Genomic DNA, 19,005 nt, shown 5'->3' with positions numbered 1-19,005 from the left:
GGAAAACGACGATTATTAAAAAAAAAAAATTATAGTCTTAGTAAAGTTTTTTTTTTTTAATCCATTAGGTTTCGTGGTCCGATTGACCAAATAAATTCTTTAAAAATCTTTAAGTAAGGTATTGGTTGAGAACCGAAGGTCGTGGGTTCGAATCCCGCTCGTGACACTGACTTTTTTTATCTCATCCAATACCTTATTAAAGGTTTATTTTTATTTTTTTATTTTTTTGTTATATAAGCTGAAGTTGTTGAATGATTGAATACATTGACTTAATCAATTACCTTATATAAATTTTGTTTGAATTATTTCCTTATGTTCATTTATTATTAATATTACTCACCATTAAATAATTAATGAGACAGAAATGTATTTCGTTTATGTTTTCCGTTTCAAGGGCACGAATTTAAATCTCCTAACGAGGAAAGGAAGCCTTTGGAAATGCATATTGCGGTTTGGAGGAAAATGCCTAACAATATTTTACGGTATTGTGTAAGTCGACATCAGAACTCAGACATAGTTGTGTACACGTTGTAGTCATTCTTGTGTCTAATTAGAATTATTCAAATTTTCAAGGTTTTTTCTGTATTTAAAAATTCTCTCTTTTTTGGGTTCTCAAACTGGTCAATTTATGACAAAGATGGTTTGCTGCTTGTTTTTGGTTAAATTTTGCCAAGCTATGGACAGTATTGTTAAATTGATCACATTATTAATATCCCTAGTTCCATTTTACATAAATACTTAATATTGCCAACATATGTCTTACATGTTAAACAAAATTCGTGCTAAGTAAGCAGTTAAAAATTAAAATCACATGAAAATATGGAATTTTGATTTCATCACCGTTAAAGTCAAGAAAATCGTTGTTTTTCCTGAGTCTACAATTGATATGCAACTGACTGGTAGATATGATACAGTAGATAGATAATTTCAGCATATTTGCCTAAAAAGTTATTGAAATCTGTTAGCAGTCTCTTACGCTCTCTCTCTCCCTCTCCCTCCCTTTCTTTTACTCTCAACTTCCTCTCTATTTCAGGCTCTTCCGATCTCTTCCTCTTTCTGTATGTCTGCATGTACAATATACACTGACAGGCAAAAAATTCTACCCAATTGTTTTTGTTTTTTTTCATTTTCTCGAGAAAAGCAAATTCTGCCCTTAATTTGTTTCATTGTTTTTACCAATAAATATTTGTTTATGCTATATTTTAAATTGGGAACATCAATTAGAGGTAAACACACTTAATCCTTACTCCAAAACAAGGATAAAGGATTTTTCAATGTTTACTTTTTACGGGACTGAAAATGTTTATTCAGTCTCATTGGAATTCTGAAGCAATAAACTGTTTAGTTTTCATCTTTGTTTTCTGAATTTCAATTTTTAAACTTAAAATGCCACTTAGTGCTGAGGGTGTTGCGCGTGGTGTGGCACTTATGATGGACGTGCCATCAGGTATGCGGCTGTTGCCATCGGAGTTCACCAGGAAACTCTGCGAGACGCCGTTAGACGTTTTCGAGAAACTGGGTCCCACCATAGAAGGCCCGGTTCTGGACGTCCTAGTCTAACAGAACCGCAGGATGACCGTTTTTTGACATTGAGAATTTTGCGAAACTTACTGTTGTTCAAGCGATTCAACAGCTCCAGGAAGTTCGAGGTTTCCAAATTTATGAACGCACTGCTCGAAGAAGATTAAATCAGTATGGACTGATGGCTGTTGCCAGAGGACCAGAATTGACCAGAACACAGAGTTGCACGGCTCGCATTTGCTCGAGAACACAACATGCTCCATTTGTCTTTGGACGATTTGTCTTCTGTACTTTTTAGATTGTAGATTTGCTCTATGATCTCGAGATGGGCGTGAAAGTGTGGAGAAGACGAAATTAAAGGTACGAAGCCTGTAATTTTTCCCAGAGTAGACCTTTTCAACGTAGGTCAGAGATGGGTATGAACGGGAATTTGAACGCAGAGTCGCACAGAGTTGGTTGTTGTTCGTGCAGGGTCTTTGACTCTTGACTGACCTGGCCACTCGTTATGTGGATGAAATTTTGGAACATCATGCGTTGCCTATCCTCGATGAAATCAGCGATAATCTTATTCAAATGCCCGTCCACATGTCGCTCGCATAGTACAAACGTACCTTCACCAGCAAACATCAGGATCTTAGACTGGCCATCCCGCTCTCTAGACTTGGACATCGAACATTTATGGGATAACCTCAACAAACGAATAAGAGCACGTCCATCACTTTCTGATACACTCCACGCTCTTCGTGAAGAATGTGATAACCTCCAGCAAAGAGTCATTTCCAGACTAGTAAAATGCCGAGGAGTCTTCGAGATGTAATTAAGGCTTAAGGCAAGAGGAGGAAATACTAGGATATTCAAATGTTAAGCAAAAATGTAACAAACAAATTAAACTTTTTTAGACAAACCTGAATTATTAAATGTTAAAAAACAAGAGACTTTGAATAATATATACAAATCAAGTTATATTAGAAGTTTTGCCTGTCAGTGTATGTTCCCTTCTCGAATAAAGTTAAATAATTAACCAGTTATGAATAATGTTTTCAAAATATGTATCTACGAAAAAACATAGTTTTTTTAAAAGGGGAATTATTTTATAAAATGTTTGTTTGTTAGCAGTTTAATAAGGTAAACAGCGAATGTACTACTTTACAAAAAATATGTGCGGCTATGTAGGACGTTGATCTTCTGGAGAAAACCCGATGATCGAACAGATGCCTCTGTGTATTTTATCCAGTGTACACGGATCCCAAGGAAGTCGCTTTAAGTAATTTCCCATGTTTTCAAACGTTATGCTTAAACTTTAGATGGTTAACGCCTTTTGATCCATTAAATTGCCTGAGCACTTCTCAGGGGGCGATAGGGAAAAACGCCTCGGGGAAGATTTTCACCTTCTATTATTGGAATAAAAACACACCTTAGAAACCGAGACAATATTTCAAGACAAATTTGATTAATAAGCAAATTTTCAAACCGAACATAGGTGAATAACAAGAGTTCGCGTAAAAATTGAAATCTGAATTATTTGAGTTAAATCGAATTGCTTCAAGTTTGTGACAATATGTTCATATGTTAAAAAATTTTTAGACGAAAAAGGACAAAAACAAAGGTACCGATTGAAAGAATTATTTCTTAAAATAGCCGAACCAGTGAAGTTGCTGTAAACTTACCTGACTTAGCGGAATTTAAACTTCAAAATTTTACGTTTTCCAAAGTCCTCGGCTAAACTGCACGAACCCCTGATCAAATTTAAGAACTAGGCGACTTGGACGAAAGACGGTCAGTGGGAGTGAGGAAGAAAAACCCCTGGTTTGCATTTTCAGATTATTACATTTTTGTTTTGTAAACGTGCTTTTCATTGTTGTTTTTTTTTCGGAATCGTTTTGAGCCGAATTGGGTCAAAAAGTTACGCAACGAAAATATGTTTGCAATTTCCATTCTCGCCTCGACATTGCGTTTGACGATTGCTTGACGATTGATTAATATTTTTATAAATTTACCAGTTAAATAATTTTTAACTTCAAATGTATGAATTTTTTCCATTTTTTTCTACTAATTTTGTTATTTTACTATTTTCCACTCGTAGGTTTCTGAAGAGAGATTTATGCTGCACTTGATTTATTATTTTCTACAGAAATATTTAAAAAAAAAAAGTATACGTCTATTGATCTATGATCTCGATGGGGAATCATATTTTTCTTTTCCCAAAATCGTTGGCAACGATCGAGATTTTTTAAAATTCTTAATAAAAATTAATTTAAAACTGTCGGAAAAAATTTAACGGCGTCACACCTGAAATAATGTCGAACCACATGTTTCCGAAAGCAACGATAGTTCATAATTTGTGTAAAAATATATAAACGTTCAAATTTAAGCATTTAACCGTTTAATAAATTAAAAATACTTTCAAGTTTTACTAAAGTGGTGAAATTGGTTTAAAATGTTTTTGAAAAATAGTTACAGAAGCTGATGCAGCACATAGTTTTCTTTTTATTTGAGTTCGTTTCGGCACAGTTAAGGAGAGCAGAACAGTAGTAAGTTTTACCTAATTTTGGTATTGAATTTATTAAGTATATTGAATACAATAAACAAAATAGAGTCGAGAGGAAGTAAATTTCTCAGTTACGTTATAGAAAATTATTACATTTTCTGCTTAATTTTTCCCAGGCGATAACGAGCAATTTGAGAATTATGATTTAAAATTTTAGGGATGGATGTTTAAGGTTTTAAAAACACGTTTCTGTTATAAAACTTTTCATATTATTTTGCTCGAACTAAATTTGTTCTCATTTAAAACTGATCATCACTTTGGGATCATACAATCAGAGTGAGAATAGATGGAAAAGTGATCAGTGAAGATCAGTTCAACATGAGTTCATTCACTCGCAGGTATATTTGTTTTTTTTTTTTTTTTTTTTTTCTTTTTTAATTACGATCTTTCTATAAAGTTTTAGTCTTTTCTGGCAAAGCAATCCTCGACCCGCAGAGATGGAAAGGTCCAATACCCGTCTCAAGTCGGAAACATCCCTCTACGGATGGTTTATGTTCACACCGTATAGTCTTCAGTGCCTAGCGACGCCCTATGGCGCTCTGGTCATCCTCTGCCTGCAGACTTTATTACAAGGTAAGTGAATATCGAAAAATCGAGTCTTGAAGTCATTTCTTGGAATATTTTATTCGTTAAAAACGTCTTTTGACCAGGTACTGTCGTCAACGGCATGCTACGACATTTTTCGTCGATGATCGAGATCAGATTCGGACTCTCTTCTCTCAGCTCCGGCATAATGATGGGCGTGTTCGATTTTGCCTGTGTCCTCTGCCTCATCCCGGTGACCTTCTTCGGAGGCGCGAAGACCTCCAACAGGCCGAAATACATCGGCTTCGGCACCATGATCATCGGAACTGGTTCACTCATATTTTCGATGCCGGCTTTTTTGACAGGGCCGTACCGTCCGGCGAAATCTGACCTCTGCACGGACAACGCGAAGGCTGCTGTGCGAGGTGAGGAGGTGAGGCAATTCATTTCTATTACTAGTTTATAATAATTAATAGAATAAAGCGGCGATAAAGTTTATCATATAAAAATCTAGCATGTTTTTATGTTTTCTGTAACTCTCCATCAGCTTCTTGTGCTGTGATACTAGACTTACATAAAGTTGTACTACAAATTTAAATACACTGCTTAAAAATGAATAGGGATATGGCCAATTTTGTAGTATTTATTTTTCCCTAGCATTTTTATTATAAATTGCCTTAAAATTTATTAGAAATTGTTTTTTACTGAAGGAAAATTTAGTTAATGGATTTTGAAAAATCACAAAAGGTTTTAATTCCATAATTTTGCTTATTGGACAAAATAATTTTTTAAACAATTAATACCGTGTATATGTCCTCTGTTAGCTGAAACCTCTGTGCACCTGTTAGGCATACTGTTAATAAAGTTGTCACTAATTTCATGAGGAATTTCACTCCATAGATGTTGCAACATCTCAGTTGGTGCAGGTCAACTGGTTGCGGATGGTGATCGAAAAGCCTTCCCTGCAACGCATCCCACGTGCTCAATGGGATTGAGGTCTAGTGACAATGGGGTTAGAGGCAGAAAATTCCCAAGTTTTCTAAGCATTGATGAACAACTCTTCCTCTATGAAGTCTGGCATAGTCATCAAGGAATCAAAAATCCCTGCTATTGAGATCCCCGGTTTGAGAGATGTATTTCTCGATTATTTCTTGGACATAAGGGACTGTGAAGTTGACTTCAACAATATGGAGTCCAGTTCGTCGTCCAATCCCAGACCAAACCAATACACCACCTTCTCCAAGAAGCACTCTGTACGCATCCCGTGTTTTCGGTAGACTCTTCGGCGCCTATCGCTACACCGACAGAAACGAGACTCATCAGTAAATATAACAGCATTCCAATTGGTGGTCTCTTCTAGGCGCTCGCTGCACCATATTCTCTTGAGTTGCTGGTGGCAGGTTGTTGCTGCAGGTCAACTCAAAGCATACGCGTACGTGAGGCCAATTTCCCACGATTACGAATCGTTTGTATTGATAAAGGCCTTGCCAAATCGTCTTGTACTTCATTTAGGATTTGGCGGGCATTTTGGAAAGGGTTCCGTCTTGCAGCAATGACAGTATTTCTGTCCTCCCATAGCGTCGTAATGCGCTGATAACCACCGCTCGGAATCGGACTAAATACCATGATCTGAGAAACGCCAACTGCCTTTGGGATATCCACTTCCGGTTCAAGATGTCTTTCTATGTTCAATGAGAATACAACTAGATTAAAATGAGTAACTTAAGTAAATTTTTACAAAATAAGTAATCTTTATGTTTACTAATACAAAATAGACTAATTTAAGTAAAACCGTTATTAAAATGAAATTTGTTTTTGGTTTATATTTTCTATTTTGTTTCATCCAACTAACAACAATAAATAGCAATACATGGGTTAATTTAATTAAAATTAATCGAATAAGAATAAATTACAAATATCCCTATCCATTTTTGAGCAGTTTATTAACAAGTGGGCAGTGATCCTTTCTTTGTCTAATTTACTATTAAAACCCATTGCATAGCTAAGAAATAAATTATTTTGTTTGTTTTGTCTTCAGAGGGTGCAAATTATGAACAAATATAATAAACAACATGTATAACTTTAATTTATTAATATCTTCATTTTATAATTACAAACTGAACACGTACACAATGCGCAATGTACAAAATTAGAGATTAGGAACACATCATCCTGCAGGTTAACAGAGAACATGCGTTTTGTTATGTATAAATATGTTTCAATAACCATAATTGGTATAACATTATCACTAAATGAATACACGCTATTTTCTAAACTCTACTGTTCTCTAAAATGTTCTCTAGTGTCGATTTTTACATTAAATTTTACATTTTGCTTGTTGATCGATTTATACAGGAGAGCTGTCTCGATTCTAAAAAAATATAATAAAATTTATTCCTCGGCCACAGCATCTCCTTTTATACCCCTGTACTTTTATTTTTTATATTTTTTGTCAAAAACCAATTGATATTCTTGCATTTTAGAATGTGCACAATTATCGACTAATGTACAGCATGCTTGTCGTGGGCAATTTCCTCCACGGAGTTGGAGCGACGCCGTTTTTCACCCTCAGTGTCTCATACATTGACGATATGGCAACAAAGGAAAAATCATCTATATTTTTAGGTAATTACATTTTAAAATATACAATTTAATTTGCAGAAGTAACACTAACTTTATAATAATAAAACTTATCAATTAAACATAATATACAAATGTTAAAAGCCCTTAATTTAATTTTTTTCACATTTTGGAGAGATGAGAGATGAAAATATATATACTATAAAAATAACTTTTCAATTGACAAAAATGTAATTGTGACATGATGAACTATGCACTGAAACAATCCATTATTTAACTTTTAACAGAATGCAATGTTGGTGTTATTAAAAACTGCGATTTTCCAATAAATAGTGTAGCAAATTCATATTTTAAAACAATGATAATTCCTTATTAAAATAAACATACACTCTAACATTTAAATATCACACAAAATATTATCACATATTTATTAATGATCACTCATGAGAATTTGTTTGTTGAATATTTCCAAAACTTTTCAAATGACATGTCATTAAATACAAACATATCAGCAAGGTTTGAAGTTCAAGAGCGACCCTCAATCAAAATAGCTTGATAAGAGACCATTATCTTCCTCAACTGGCTTAATTAATAAAATATTAATAAATAAATTTTAAAAAAAATTAATGTACTGACATTATTAGTTTTTGTTTGTTTGAAAGTCCATTAAAAGCAAAGGTACAAAACTTTGCCTTTTTTTATTAACTGTTGTGAATTCTGAAATTCTAGCATGACACCAATTTTGAACTATTTGTCTCCTAACACCACTGCAATTATTACTGTATATTTGTTTTTATTTTATTTTGTTTTTTTTAAATCAATTCACCCTTTATGAAACATTCACTTCTTGTTAGCATTAATATAAAAACAAGAGTTGATGATAGGTGGGTCTGCAAGTCGGTCAACTCTTGCTGAACGGGCATAGTGACACTCAATAAGTGACCATATGTCAGTTCAGTACAAAAACAAAACATACTGCATATATTCAAGCAAAGGAGTGTTTAATTTATAAAATATATCTGCCTAATCTTTTCACGGAAATAGCATACTGAATAAGTAATAATGAGACATGAATCTTTAGGCATTAAAAACTCTGATTAAAATGAATAACATAAATAAATTTTTAAATGTGTCAGGTCAATGCAATTTTTTACAGGGTTGAGCTAATTTTTCACTTACTCGGAAGAGAGCTGAATCAATTTCTAAAGGATTTATGAGTAAAAAAAAATGTTCCATGATTTTAGCCCTGTAACAAACAGGTAATCTAAATCCAGGAGGACTTTTTTCCTAAGACACTTTCTAAAATTGATATTTTAAGTTTTTTTGCGATTTGGTAGAATCCTAAAAACTGTATTTTTTCAATTTAAATTTTAAAACAGAAATTGAGAAATATTTTGTTTTTACACAGACGATGTCTTATTATCTTCTGTATAAATATGCTTTTGCTTGTTACAAAATGTTATCTGAAGCTTTTCTTTTGTATTTATATAATGTACAAACTTTTTTTTGTCATTAAATGATGTTGATTTTTAACCAACAATTCACATATAATTGTCAATTTGATGTTAAAAATTTCTTTCAACCAAAATTTGCTGTTTTTATTGTTTTAATTTTGGATAAAATTACGCCAGTGAAGAAGTTTTTAATTAACATCTTAAAAATTGTGATACTCTCATTCACTCCAGTCAAAGTTTAGTATCACAAATAAAATTTCTGTTGTTTTCCATAACTTCCCAATTCAAAAACAAACAAAAAAGTCCTACGAAATGTACAAAATTACTGCTGCTCCCAATAACAAAATTGTGTAAGAAAGTTTACTGAAACAAAGTACAAATTTAAATGGCACACAAGGATAATTATGCAGCATATTTTACAGATTATTATGATTCAAATAATATTAAATAGATCAAAATTACATAAGTACAAAATTTATTATGACTTGGTTTTATTTCATTTGTTAAATTAACAATTTAATAACAATACCTGTTTATAAATAATCATTGATATCCGTAAAAGAGGCGAGTCCAATTCCTGATTTGGACATGAGGTTAAGGAGATTTTGGGCATGGGCGAGGGCGAGTTCCAAAGGCGGTTTCATCGAAGCGTTGCTGTCTTTGAGGATGGCACAGTTGAGCTCTACCGAGATAGCTTCTCTCTGGGATGGGTCCAGCTGCCAGCCGACAGGACTGTTGTGGGGATTTGAGTACGCTAGGAGGCTGAAGGCGTTGCGCAGCATCGATTTGTTTTTCTTATTACTACCATACAGTCTAAATAGCCGTTGACTCATGGTGTATAGCTCTTTTCCAAACTCAAGGATCTTTTCGACTGAGGACAGACGCCCATTGCACGGCTCCTCCGGATACCCATTACTGTCAGTTTCCATATATTCCGTCTCTGTATCTCCGTTCATTCTGTTATTATGAACACTTTCTTTGTTACTTTGACGGCTCGAATTTATCATTTCTATAAACTGGCGACATTTCAACCGGAAAAGGAGATTCGGTTTGTTATCGAGGAGTCCGGGATAGTAACGCTCAGTGCTGTCGATCGCTTCCTGTATCCTACCTGCAATCACAAGATTCATTATGTTTCTTCGGTTTTGAATAGCTTCTATATTTTCGTTGAACTCCTGGCCCGTATCAGAGGCGAATTTTTGAGCTGTGGCACAGTATCCGTTGTGCAAAAGATACGAACTCACAAGTTTGTGCATCATGTCTTGATATTCACTGTCGGTACTCGGAAAACTAAAATTATAGATAATATCTTTAGCTTTTGATTTCATTTCTTTCATCATGTCTTCGATATCGAATACAAAAGGGATATGACCGAAGTTGGCATCGACGACCGCACCCACCGCATGCAATCCGACAGTGGGATACAGGTTTTTCGGCATGTCTTTAAAAGCGATTCCAAGATAATGGCCGTTCTTCGTGTAGAAACAAGTGTTGTAGACAAAATTGATCCCACAGCCCACGACGTCTCCTGTCGTAAACGAAGGCCCGTAAGGTGTGTTGGTTTTGTAATTGTACACATTGCCTTCTGCCCCATGGTACGCGTATGAGTGCTTGTCCATACCGAGCAAGCTGTGTAGGCTGGCGCAAGGCGTCGTGAGACCCACGGCTATGTTACCTTCTCGACCCTTGCTCAATATCTTGACTTCGAAGTAGTAGAGACCGGTCGGAGGCGGTATCGAAATATTGGATTTGACAGTCACACCTTCCCTGTTCGAGTCGCTGTGTCCTTTGAAAAATTGAACCCTGAGGCCACCGTTGGACAATCCGATATGGCTGAACTTCTCTTTCGGACACCAACTCCTAGGAAGCGAAGTTTCCACATCGGCGACTTTCGGATAGAGGGCTTTCAATCTTAATTTCGTGCTATTGCTAATCGCCATGGGCATAGTATTATGATTTCCCTCGGCCATCATTTCCTGACCACCCTTTCAAAGATGTGTTAATAAATTATTTTCCGATTTCGACGGACTTTCTTCCGTTTGTTTGGCTATTAACATAAATGTGTGATATAAATTAAAAACTGAAACCTTCTCTCAGTCGAATGACATCTCTACAGGAGCAAAAAATTGCGGGCTGTCTGTCGGACTTCCGAGTCAAAAAAGCATAAGAAAAGAACTTGGCTCGACTATAAAAAATAACATCGCCTCTATAACAAAAACTATGAAAACCCAGGACTGTTTATCATTTTAACATTTGTAACACCTCTGTTGTTTCCAGCTTGTTCAGATAGCGCCAGCTCTCGCTTATCAACCGTACGATATCCACTTTTATCTCTGTTGTTTCCACCTGGAGGACGTCAGGCTTGTTCGTCTTAGGCCAACTTTGAAATTTTCCCTCCTAAATTATTTATAAGTCGAAGATTTTTTAATAAAACAGAAAAACAAGTGGATAAAAGAAAACTGAAAATAAATGCAACAGTTCTTATTTATAAAAGGCTGATGCCCTACCTGATAGCCAAAAGATTCTTTACCATCAATTTCATTCAAACATTTGTGCACATCTTATGTTATGTTGATTTTTTTTATAGGATTTCATTTCTCTGTAATAATTTTGAAAACCCTTCTCAAGACAGTTTTTAATGCTCAAAATACAAGTGATCTTGCGGCAAACAAATGGAACAGTTCTTATTTATAAAGGGCTGATGCAATGCCTTATAGTCAAAGGCTTGTGTACCATAAATTTTATTCAAAAATTTTTGCACATCTTACATTATACTGATTTTTTTTCTTCAAATAACATTTGATCTTTCTGTAATAATTTTGAATACCCTTCTCAAAGTCACTATCCTTAATTTCACTAATTTCGTGATCCGCTTGACCAATTAATACATTACAATTCATTAAGGTTTTTTTAGTTGAGATAAAAAGCCAATGGCACAAGCGGAATTCGAACCCACGATCTTCGGCTAGATACGCCGCTGCTCTACCACTTGAGCTATTGTGACCGAGTAAAGGAGGGAAAACTCAATAGGTAGGGTTGAGGTGGGAAGTTAGTGTCCGAGTGGATCGAGGTCACGATAGCTCAAGTGGTAGAGCAGCGCCGTATCTAGCCGAAGATCGTGGGTTCGAATCCCGCTCGTGCCATTACTTTTTTATCTCAACTAAAAAAAACTATCCTTAATGTTCAAAATACAACAGTATTTTTGGTACGAACTTTTATTTATAAAAGTCTGATCTTCTTCAAAATTTTTGGCACATCTTATGTTATATAGATTTTTTTTTTCTTTAAATAACATTTGATCTTTCTGTAATAATTTTTAATACACTTCTCATAGTCAGTTTTTTAATGCTCAAAATACAAGTGTTCTTGAGGCAAACAAATGCAACAGTTCCTATTTATAAGAGGCTATGCCTGATAGTCAAAGGCTTGTGTACCCTAAATTTCATTCAAAAATTTTTGCTCATCTTTTGTTGTATTAATTTTGAATACCCTTCTCCAAGTTACTGTCCTTAATGCTCAAAGTACAACATTGTTCTTGGTTGATTCATCAATCCAGAGTAAACAGATTTTATCCCTCTTTACAAAATTGTTTACATGAATGGAAATTTGTTACTACATAACATAGCAATAAATCACCTAAAAAAAAAAAAGATATACCAAAGAAACGTTAACATAGCAAGAATTATTTTAGTGAATTATATATTGTGTCTTAGACTTTTTTGTTGAACTAATGTTTAAATAGTTACCAATAGAAATATACAAAATTAATCTTAAATGAAATTTTTAAGAGCCCTTTGATCAAGTATTTTTTAAATTTATTGTTACATCAGTAAATGGAGTAAATGCCAATAAACACTCAATATATTATGAAACAAACAAAACAATTACAAGTGTATAACATCGACAAGTAAAATCCTTGTAGATAAACAAAAATATTTACAATTAATATAATATTAATGACTTAGATATGGTAAACAAATTTCACAATGAAATTCCATTTAAAATATACTGAAAGAATTAAAAACGTTAGGGAATTTTTGATTGAAGATGGCTGTCAAGATTCAAGTTCATAGATATAAGTGATCTTGAGTCGTTGACATTTGAAGGAAGGTTTTTGCAATTTTCTACGTCACGGTTTGAGAAGAATGTTGATCCGACTCATTTTTGAGAGTGCTGTTTTTGAAGTTTCATACTGTGGCCATGACTTTTTGAGGATGTATGTTGTGAGAAAAGTTGAGGCAAAGGGTCATGCTATAAGAATTTTATTGGTTTCAATGAGATCTTGTCTTTCTCTATGATCTTGAAGAGTTGTTAAATCTAGGAATTTAAGTCGGTGGATGTAGTTGTTGTACAGTTTTAATTTTTTTGGAGGTTATGGTAAAATGGTTTTGAACTCTTTCTACAAGTTAACTGCCTGTTACTGTCCAATTACTAATTTCAAACACTAGTACCGGTCGAATGCAGGTAACATAATTTTGTTAAAAAGAATTGCAGAGAAAGTGGTGGAAATGTGCATTTGTTTGTTCTTTTGTTATCACCAAGACTTTTTGAAATGATGTAGAGGTTAAAAAGAACTTCTATCAGTTTGTAGGTTAAACGCCCAATTTTTAGATGGAGAACACAGCACACCAGAGTTAAAATTAAGACCCAAAAATAGCCACCAGCCAATTGATGCTCATTTGCAGTTCCGGGAGTTGCTAATATCTTGATACCATCTGTAAAGTGCTGATTTCATAGTGAATTTAATAAGCAAATGGAATTACTTAATATTACTATTAATGCTTAATTTCATATTTTTTAATAATTTAAGTACATAAAAATGAACTAAACAAACTATAATGCAATGAGCAGATTTCCACCCTGAAGGGTTTGCACTACCCGATATGCTGATCCACGGTCTATATCTCAGGGCAGTTTGCCTATCCCCTTGGGTGGCTGTGTCACTTTATTCTTTCATAAGCTAGATGCCCAGGAGATCATCGCTTTTCAACCAATGGGGGCTTTTGAAAGCAGCCCCAGTAGGGAAAATATAATTTAGCCTAAAATTATTCTAACAACTTCTGTACTACAAACAACAAATTTAACAACAAACTTATATAATACAGTCGTGTAAATAAATAGATTCACACCTATGCACATTGCACTCATTCTGATTAGTCAGAATTAACATATAATGCAATTATTATTTAAAAATTTCAATAATTACATAATAGTAATTAATTTATTTAAATAATTATTTGTACACAATAATATTTGTTAACTAGATGATTTTTGTAGAAATTAAAGCATTTTTGTTAAATATTTTTCTATTGTAGGTATTTATTACATGATGGCTGTAATTGGCCCTGCACTAGGTTATCTATTTGGTGGAATTTTAGGAGATGTCCACGTGGATTTTTTTCGGCCCGAAAGTCAGATACAGTAAGAAATATTGAACCGTAAAAATTTTCAAAATAAAATATGTAAATGAACATTTTATAACAGAAAAGATATAACGCCAGCAAGTACTCAATGGGTTGGAGCATGGTGGCTGGGATTTTTGGTCTGTGGATGTATTAGCTACTTCATTGCCATACCTGTCCTGGGTTTGCCAAGGCAACTTAAAGGTGGGATTGCATGCTAGAAATAATGTGTATTATTCCTGGTCTATACATAAATTTTTAAATAGTTAAGAAAGAAGAGAAAAAATCTAAAATGAAGGAGAGTATCATGGTGGAGTCGTCGTTTTTGTCTGATCAGCCTACACTCAAAGAGTTCTTTCCAGCGTTGTTTCACATTTTCAAAAATTTTCCATTTATGTTTCTAACATTTGCTGGATGTTGGGAAGCCATCATCCTCTCGGGGATGGGTGCTTTTATGCCGAAGCTACTCAGGAGACAGTTTGGCTTTTCTTCCCCCAAAGTGGCTACAATAATGGGTAAAAATAATTTTCATGTTATAATTTTTCATAATGTTTTTTTCTTCATGTTTAAAACTTCAAAGAGAAGAGAATTGGCATGATGTGTAAAGTTTGATTTAGGGTCGGTTGCAATTCCGAGCTGCCTCATTGGGCTACTCCTTGGAGGGTACGTAATCAAAAAGTGGAATTTGTCGACCACTTCCATCTTGAAGCTCTGCATCGCCCTCACTAGCGCTGCTGGGTTTCTTCAGACTGGACTGCTAATTTTTTGCAAAGAAAACGTACCAAATGATTTAGTAGAAATTATCGGCACTAACGACAACATCGAACTGCTTCGGGTGGGTTTGTTTTTTTTCTAAGTTGAGAAGTAGAATGTAAAATGTAAATCGGCATTTAATTAGAAAGTGGGGCCTTGAGGAAAAGTGCAATGCAAATTGCAACTGCGGACAAGCGATATATTTTCCCATATGTGATGTCAACAATGCATCATACTTCTCACCTTGCACTGCAGGATGTCGTGATTTTCGTGTCATATCAAAATCATCTAAGGTAACGTGATTCTTCTTTAAAAGCAATCAAAAAGCATAGTGACAATTTCTGATTTTTAGTTTTACTATAACTGCTCATGTATTAAGTCTAAATCGAGCGAAGGATGGTCAGCGAAAATATGCGAAGAAAACTGTGAGATTTGGAAAGTGACAATATTTCTTATAACAGTGTTCTGCTATCAAACAGTCACATTCAGTGCCTGTATTCCTGCTATTACTGCAACACTGAGGTGAGTATTCATATTTTCACACTTATATAGACATGTCAAGCATTCCTGTATTATAATGAAATAATTCACTAGTTTCGTGGTCCGCTTGACCAATTTATATGTTACAATTAATTAAGGTTTTTAGTTGAGATAAAAAAGTCAATGGCACAAGCGGGATTCCAACCCTCGATCTTCGGCTAGATACACCGCTGCTCTACCACTTGAGCAGTCGTGACCTATTTTTGAAAAATGGCAAAAAGGAGGGAAAATTCAAAAGGTGTGGTAGAGATGGGAAGTTGGCGTCCGAGTGGATCGAGGTCACGATAGCTCAAGTGGTAGAGTAGCGGCGTATCTAGCCGAAGATCGTGGGTTCGAATCCTGCTCGTGCCATTGACTTTTTTATCTCAACTAAAAACCTTAATTAATTGTAACATATTAATTGGTCAAGCAGACCACAAAACTAGTGAATTTAATAAGTTAAAAATGAAGTATTCCTTCACTAGAGCTCTCCGTGGCCATTTCATTTGTCGCCAAGAATCAAATAGATTACACATTTGAAAAATGGCAAAAAGGAGGGAAAATTCAAAAGGTGTGGTTGAGATGGGAAGTTGGTGTCCGAGTGGATCGAGGTCATGATAGCTCAAGTGGTAGAGCAGCGATGTATCTAGCCGAAGATCGTGGGTTCGAATCCCGCTCGTGCCATGGACTTTTTTATCTCAACTAAAAACCTTAATTAATTATAATGAAATAAATTGCAAAGCGGACCAGCTTGTTAGTTGTAAAATATTTTTTACTATTTCTTGAGCCATTTTAGAAGGTGGGTTTGTTTAAAGATGGTAGTTTTATCTTTCAAAAAATTACATACCTTCTAAAACAGCCGAAGAAAAAAATGTGTAATGCAAAAATTCAATAGATAATCAAAATGGAAAGTAAAATGTTATATAACTTAATATTAAGTTAAATGCCTATTTTATTGCAGAATATCCTACAATTGCAATGAATTGCTAAAAATATATTATTTCTAAATTTTTATAGTGCCTCTAATAAATAATACCTTTTATTTAAATATTACCCCTTTAAAAATTAAATTTTATTAATAAAGTATCTTGATTGGTGTTCAGTATTTGCAGACATTTTTGAGGGGGGGGGTGTTAGATTTGTAAGAAAAGGGTTGAAGGATTGATTAATAAAGAACTTAAAGATTTATTTAAAATAGCAGTGAATTTACAGGAGTATCCATCCAGATCTTAAATCGCTAGGGCTTGGCATCCAGTGGCTAATGGTTCGAATATTCGGTTCGGTGCCAGGCTCTGTAATCTATGGGGCTCTGATCGACCAAGCGTGCGTATACTGGCCAAAAGATTTCGGAGCGTGTATAGTATACGATCAGGGCAAATTCGGAAGGTGAGCAAGCGAATGTTTTCAACAAAGCTTTTTTGAAATAAATAATTTGTGTGATTTTGTACTTTTGCAGAAATATAGCCTTATTTGGAGTCAACTGCAAAGTCTTCGAGCTCATTTGTTTTTTCATTGCATATCGCTTGTACAAATACCAACTTGTAAGTGATAGTAAAAGAGTGAAACAATCTGTAATCCTTGATAAGAGTGCAAAGGGAATCACCGGGCAACCCAAAAAACTATAAAACTATATCTATAAAAGGGGAACTGAAATAAAAATCTATTGTTATATTTCTTCAAAAGTATATTTATTAAATAATTTTTTATAATCAACCTTCCACCTGACAAAACTACCTGCAAATGCAATAATTAATTTTTAAATTTTGCTTTTAAAAGTAATTTGTTAATTGTATTTTTGTTAATAATAATTGACTATATTTATTAATATCTTGACTTTTACTACAATAATTTTAAGCTTTTCTTTAATGTGACAAACTAATAATAGATAGCTAGGTCTAGTAATAGCTCAAAAAGTAGTGTTATTGTAATATGACTGAAATTACGAAAAACAAAAAATGGATGGGAAAATTTTTTTTTAAATGGATGGGAACTCTATAAAAATGGTAAATGAGCTCAAAAGTTAGGAGTTGTGTACATGTTCTTTTGAAAGAGTCAAACCACTTTATAATAAATTTTTCATGTCATTATCATTTAAAAAGCCGTGGGATCTACCATGATTTGAACCCAGAAATGGTAGTGTGGCAAACACAAGTTGGACGGTACCCTTTATGAATACTGCTAATGTTATTCATTTTAACCAAAAGATCTTAATTTTGATGCACTTATGATAAAGTTATAAAGCCATCCACTTTTTTATATCCCAAATAATTAAAATCTCTAAATTTTGCATATTATGTGTGCTATTTGGAATAAACATTTGCATATTATTTTCATTTCCTTCATATTAATTCTTTAAGTAATGTTTATGGCACAATCGGTAGGTATTGGACATTCCATCTATCTTCTTTTCACGGTGTTGTTTCTTGATGGAGGTTACCAATCACCATCACTATTTTCACTTTTGAAAATACACAGAATAGTCCGGTTGAAGACATCCAAACCATTCCTGCAAGTCCTTCAACCAGGAGGTTCACCTTCTTCTTCTTGGGCACTTTTTCCTTCTATAATCAGATATAGAAATTAGTATCTTTCTCCTCTATTGCAAGAACAAAATAGCTCAATCAGCTTTTCTGATGGACAGGACAAGTTTTAAGCATTCTGCAGTAAGCCACATCTCAAATGATTTCAACTTCATTATGTGGGCTTAAGTTCCTTGACTCTATTCCATATAACAATACAAAAAATATATCCTGCCAGATCATGTGCATTGATTTTGATCATTGATCTCGGCCGTCTGATTATTTCTATCCTGGAACTACGCCCCAAGGTATTGATGTATTTATTACAATAATCTCATAAAATATTAATTCCTTTTCCAACCTTAATCTTTTGATTTGTCATCAAACTCGACGTTTACGAATAATACCTAGAGATTTTGCTGTGAAATTGTAATAAATTTAGAAATGGAATAAAATTAAATGATTGAGTTTACATTTCTTTCACAGGACAGGTATATATTTGCAAGCAATATTTCTGTTACTATTATCAATTGTTTTATTATTACTGAAATTTGTCATGTTATTTTCGAATAAAGTAAATATTCATTTTGTAAATACTAATTATAAACATGTCAAGGAAAGTAGAAAATAAATAGTTTAGTAAGTGATATTAAATTGAGAGTCCTATTTTGATGAGATATGCTTGAAATAGCACTGTGCTAGTTGGTTACATTTGTGTGGTGAGGATGGAGGGAAACTTTTGTAATTTAGAGAAAGCAAATTTTGAATAAAGTATTCATTTTGTAAATACTAATTATAAAATTTAGGTTTATGTGATAGACTCCCTCGGACGTTTTGAACTACGAGGAACACCTTTCTTATTTCTTTATACTATCTTATTTACTAGTAAGTACTAAATAAATAGTTTAGTAAGTGATATTAAATTGAGAGTCATATTTTGATGAGATATGCTTGAAATAGCACTGTGCTAGTTGTGTAGTTGGTGACATTTGTGTGGTGAGGACGAAGGAAAACTTATGCAATTTTGAGAAAGAAAATTTCTGTTACTATCATCAATTGTTTTATTGTTACTGAAATTTGTCGTGTAATTTTTGAATAAAATATTCATTTTGTAAATACTAATTATAAAATTTAGGTTTATGTGATAGACTCCCTCAGACGTTTTGAACTATGAGGAACACCTT

The 19,005-nt window shown here is 33.9% G+C and overlaps 3 protein-coding genes across 12 annotated transcripts in view; 1 reads left to right on the top strand and 2 right to left on the bottom strand.

Moving 5' to 3' along the window:
- The window catches only part of LOC106668417 ((11Z)-hexadec-11-enoyl-CoA conjugase-like), a 77,744-nt gene that overhangs the window by 24,327 nt on the left and 34,412 nt on the right, over nucleotides 1-19,005 (bottom strand). Inside the window, exon 1 of one of the 2 annotated variants that reach the window (XM_014397132.2) lies at nucleotides 3,189-3,278. The exons of the other annotated variant lie outside the window; for it this stretch is intronic. The gene's annotated coding sequence lies outside the window, so the exon portion shown is untranslated. Of the gene's footprint in view, nucleotides 1-3,188; nucleotides 3,279-19,005 lie in introns of those variants that run through there. 2 annotated transcript variants of the gene reach the window in all.
- On the top strand, nucleotides 758-16,984 carry LOC106668414 (solute carrier organic anion transporter family member 4A1-like). 9 transcript variants are annotated; one of them, XM_014397128.1, is made up of 15 exons: nucleotides 759-899; nucleotides 2,635-2,785; nucleotides 3,976-4,052; nucleotides 4,227-4,407; nucleotides 4,467-4,642; nucleotides 4,720-5,027; nucleotides 7,078-7,219; nucleotides 13,944-14,049; nucleotides 14,113-14,234; nucleotides 14,297-14,545; nucleotides 14,648-14,865; nucleotides 14,933-15,076; nucleotides 15,136-15,305; nucleotides 16,515-16,688; nucleotides 16,759-16,984. In XM_014397128.1, exons 4-15 carry the CDS (start codon nucleotides 4,388-4,390, stop codon nucleotides 16,925-16,927), a joined length of 1,998 nt encoding a protein of 665 aa, XP_014252614.1. In that variant the 5' UTR covers nucleotides 759-899; nucleotides 2,635-2,785; nucleotides 3,976-4,052; nucleotides 4,227-4,387; the 3' UTR covers nucleotides 16,928-16,984. The 9 variants fall into 9 exon arrangements, with proteins under 9 accessions (XP_024086255.1, XP_014252612.1, XP_014252614.1 ...); XM_024230487.1 differs by lacking the exon at nucleotides 4,227-4,407 and having other exon boundaries at nucleotides 758-899; XM_014397129.1 differs by lacking the exon at nucleotides 2,635-2,785.
- On the bottom strand, nucleotides 6,664-10,951 carry LOC106668416 (ran-binding protein 9-like). Its single transcript, XM_014397130.2, has 2 exons — nucleotides 9,158-10,951; nucleotides 6,664-8,991 (listed from the first exon to the last, which is right to left on the bottom strand). Exon 1 carries the CDS (start codon nucleotides 10,599-10,601, stop codon nucleotides 9,162-9,164), a length of 1,440 nt encoding a protein of 479 aa, XP_014252616.1. The 5' UTR covers nucleotides 10,602-10,951; the 3' UTR covers nucleotides 6,664-8,991; nucleotides 9,158-9,161.

This window comes from Cimex lectularius, unplaced genomic scaffold, assembly GCF_000648675.2.
Source record: "Cimex lectularius strain Harlan isolate CLEC.00 unplaced genomic scaffold, Clec_2.1 scaffold36, whole genome shotgun sequence".
Classification (NCBI taxonomy): Eukaryota; Metazoa; Arthropoda; class Insecta; order Hemiptera; family Cimicidae; genus Cimex; species Cimex lectularius.
Note: the sequence above shows the minus strand (reverse complement) of the source record. Positions and strands in the feature narration are given on the sequence as shown.

Coding starts and splice junctions, on each gene's coding strand:
- LOC106668414 (XM_014397126.2), top strand. CDS start 3,988: ATGCAGCACATAGTTTTCTTTTTATTTGAGTTCGTTTCGGCACAGTTA. Junction 4,643..4,719: donor CCTGCAGACTTTATTACAAG/GTAAGTGAATAT, acceptor TCTTTTGACCAG/GTACTGTCGTCAACGGCATG. Junction 7,220..13,943: donor AAAATCATCTATATTTTTAG/GTAATTACATTT, acceptor TTTCTATTGTAG/GTATTTATTACATGATGGCT.
- LOC106668416 (XM_014397130.2), bottom strand. CDS start 10,601: ATGATGGCCGAGGGAAATCATAATACTATGCCCATGGCGATTAGCAAT.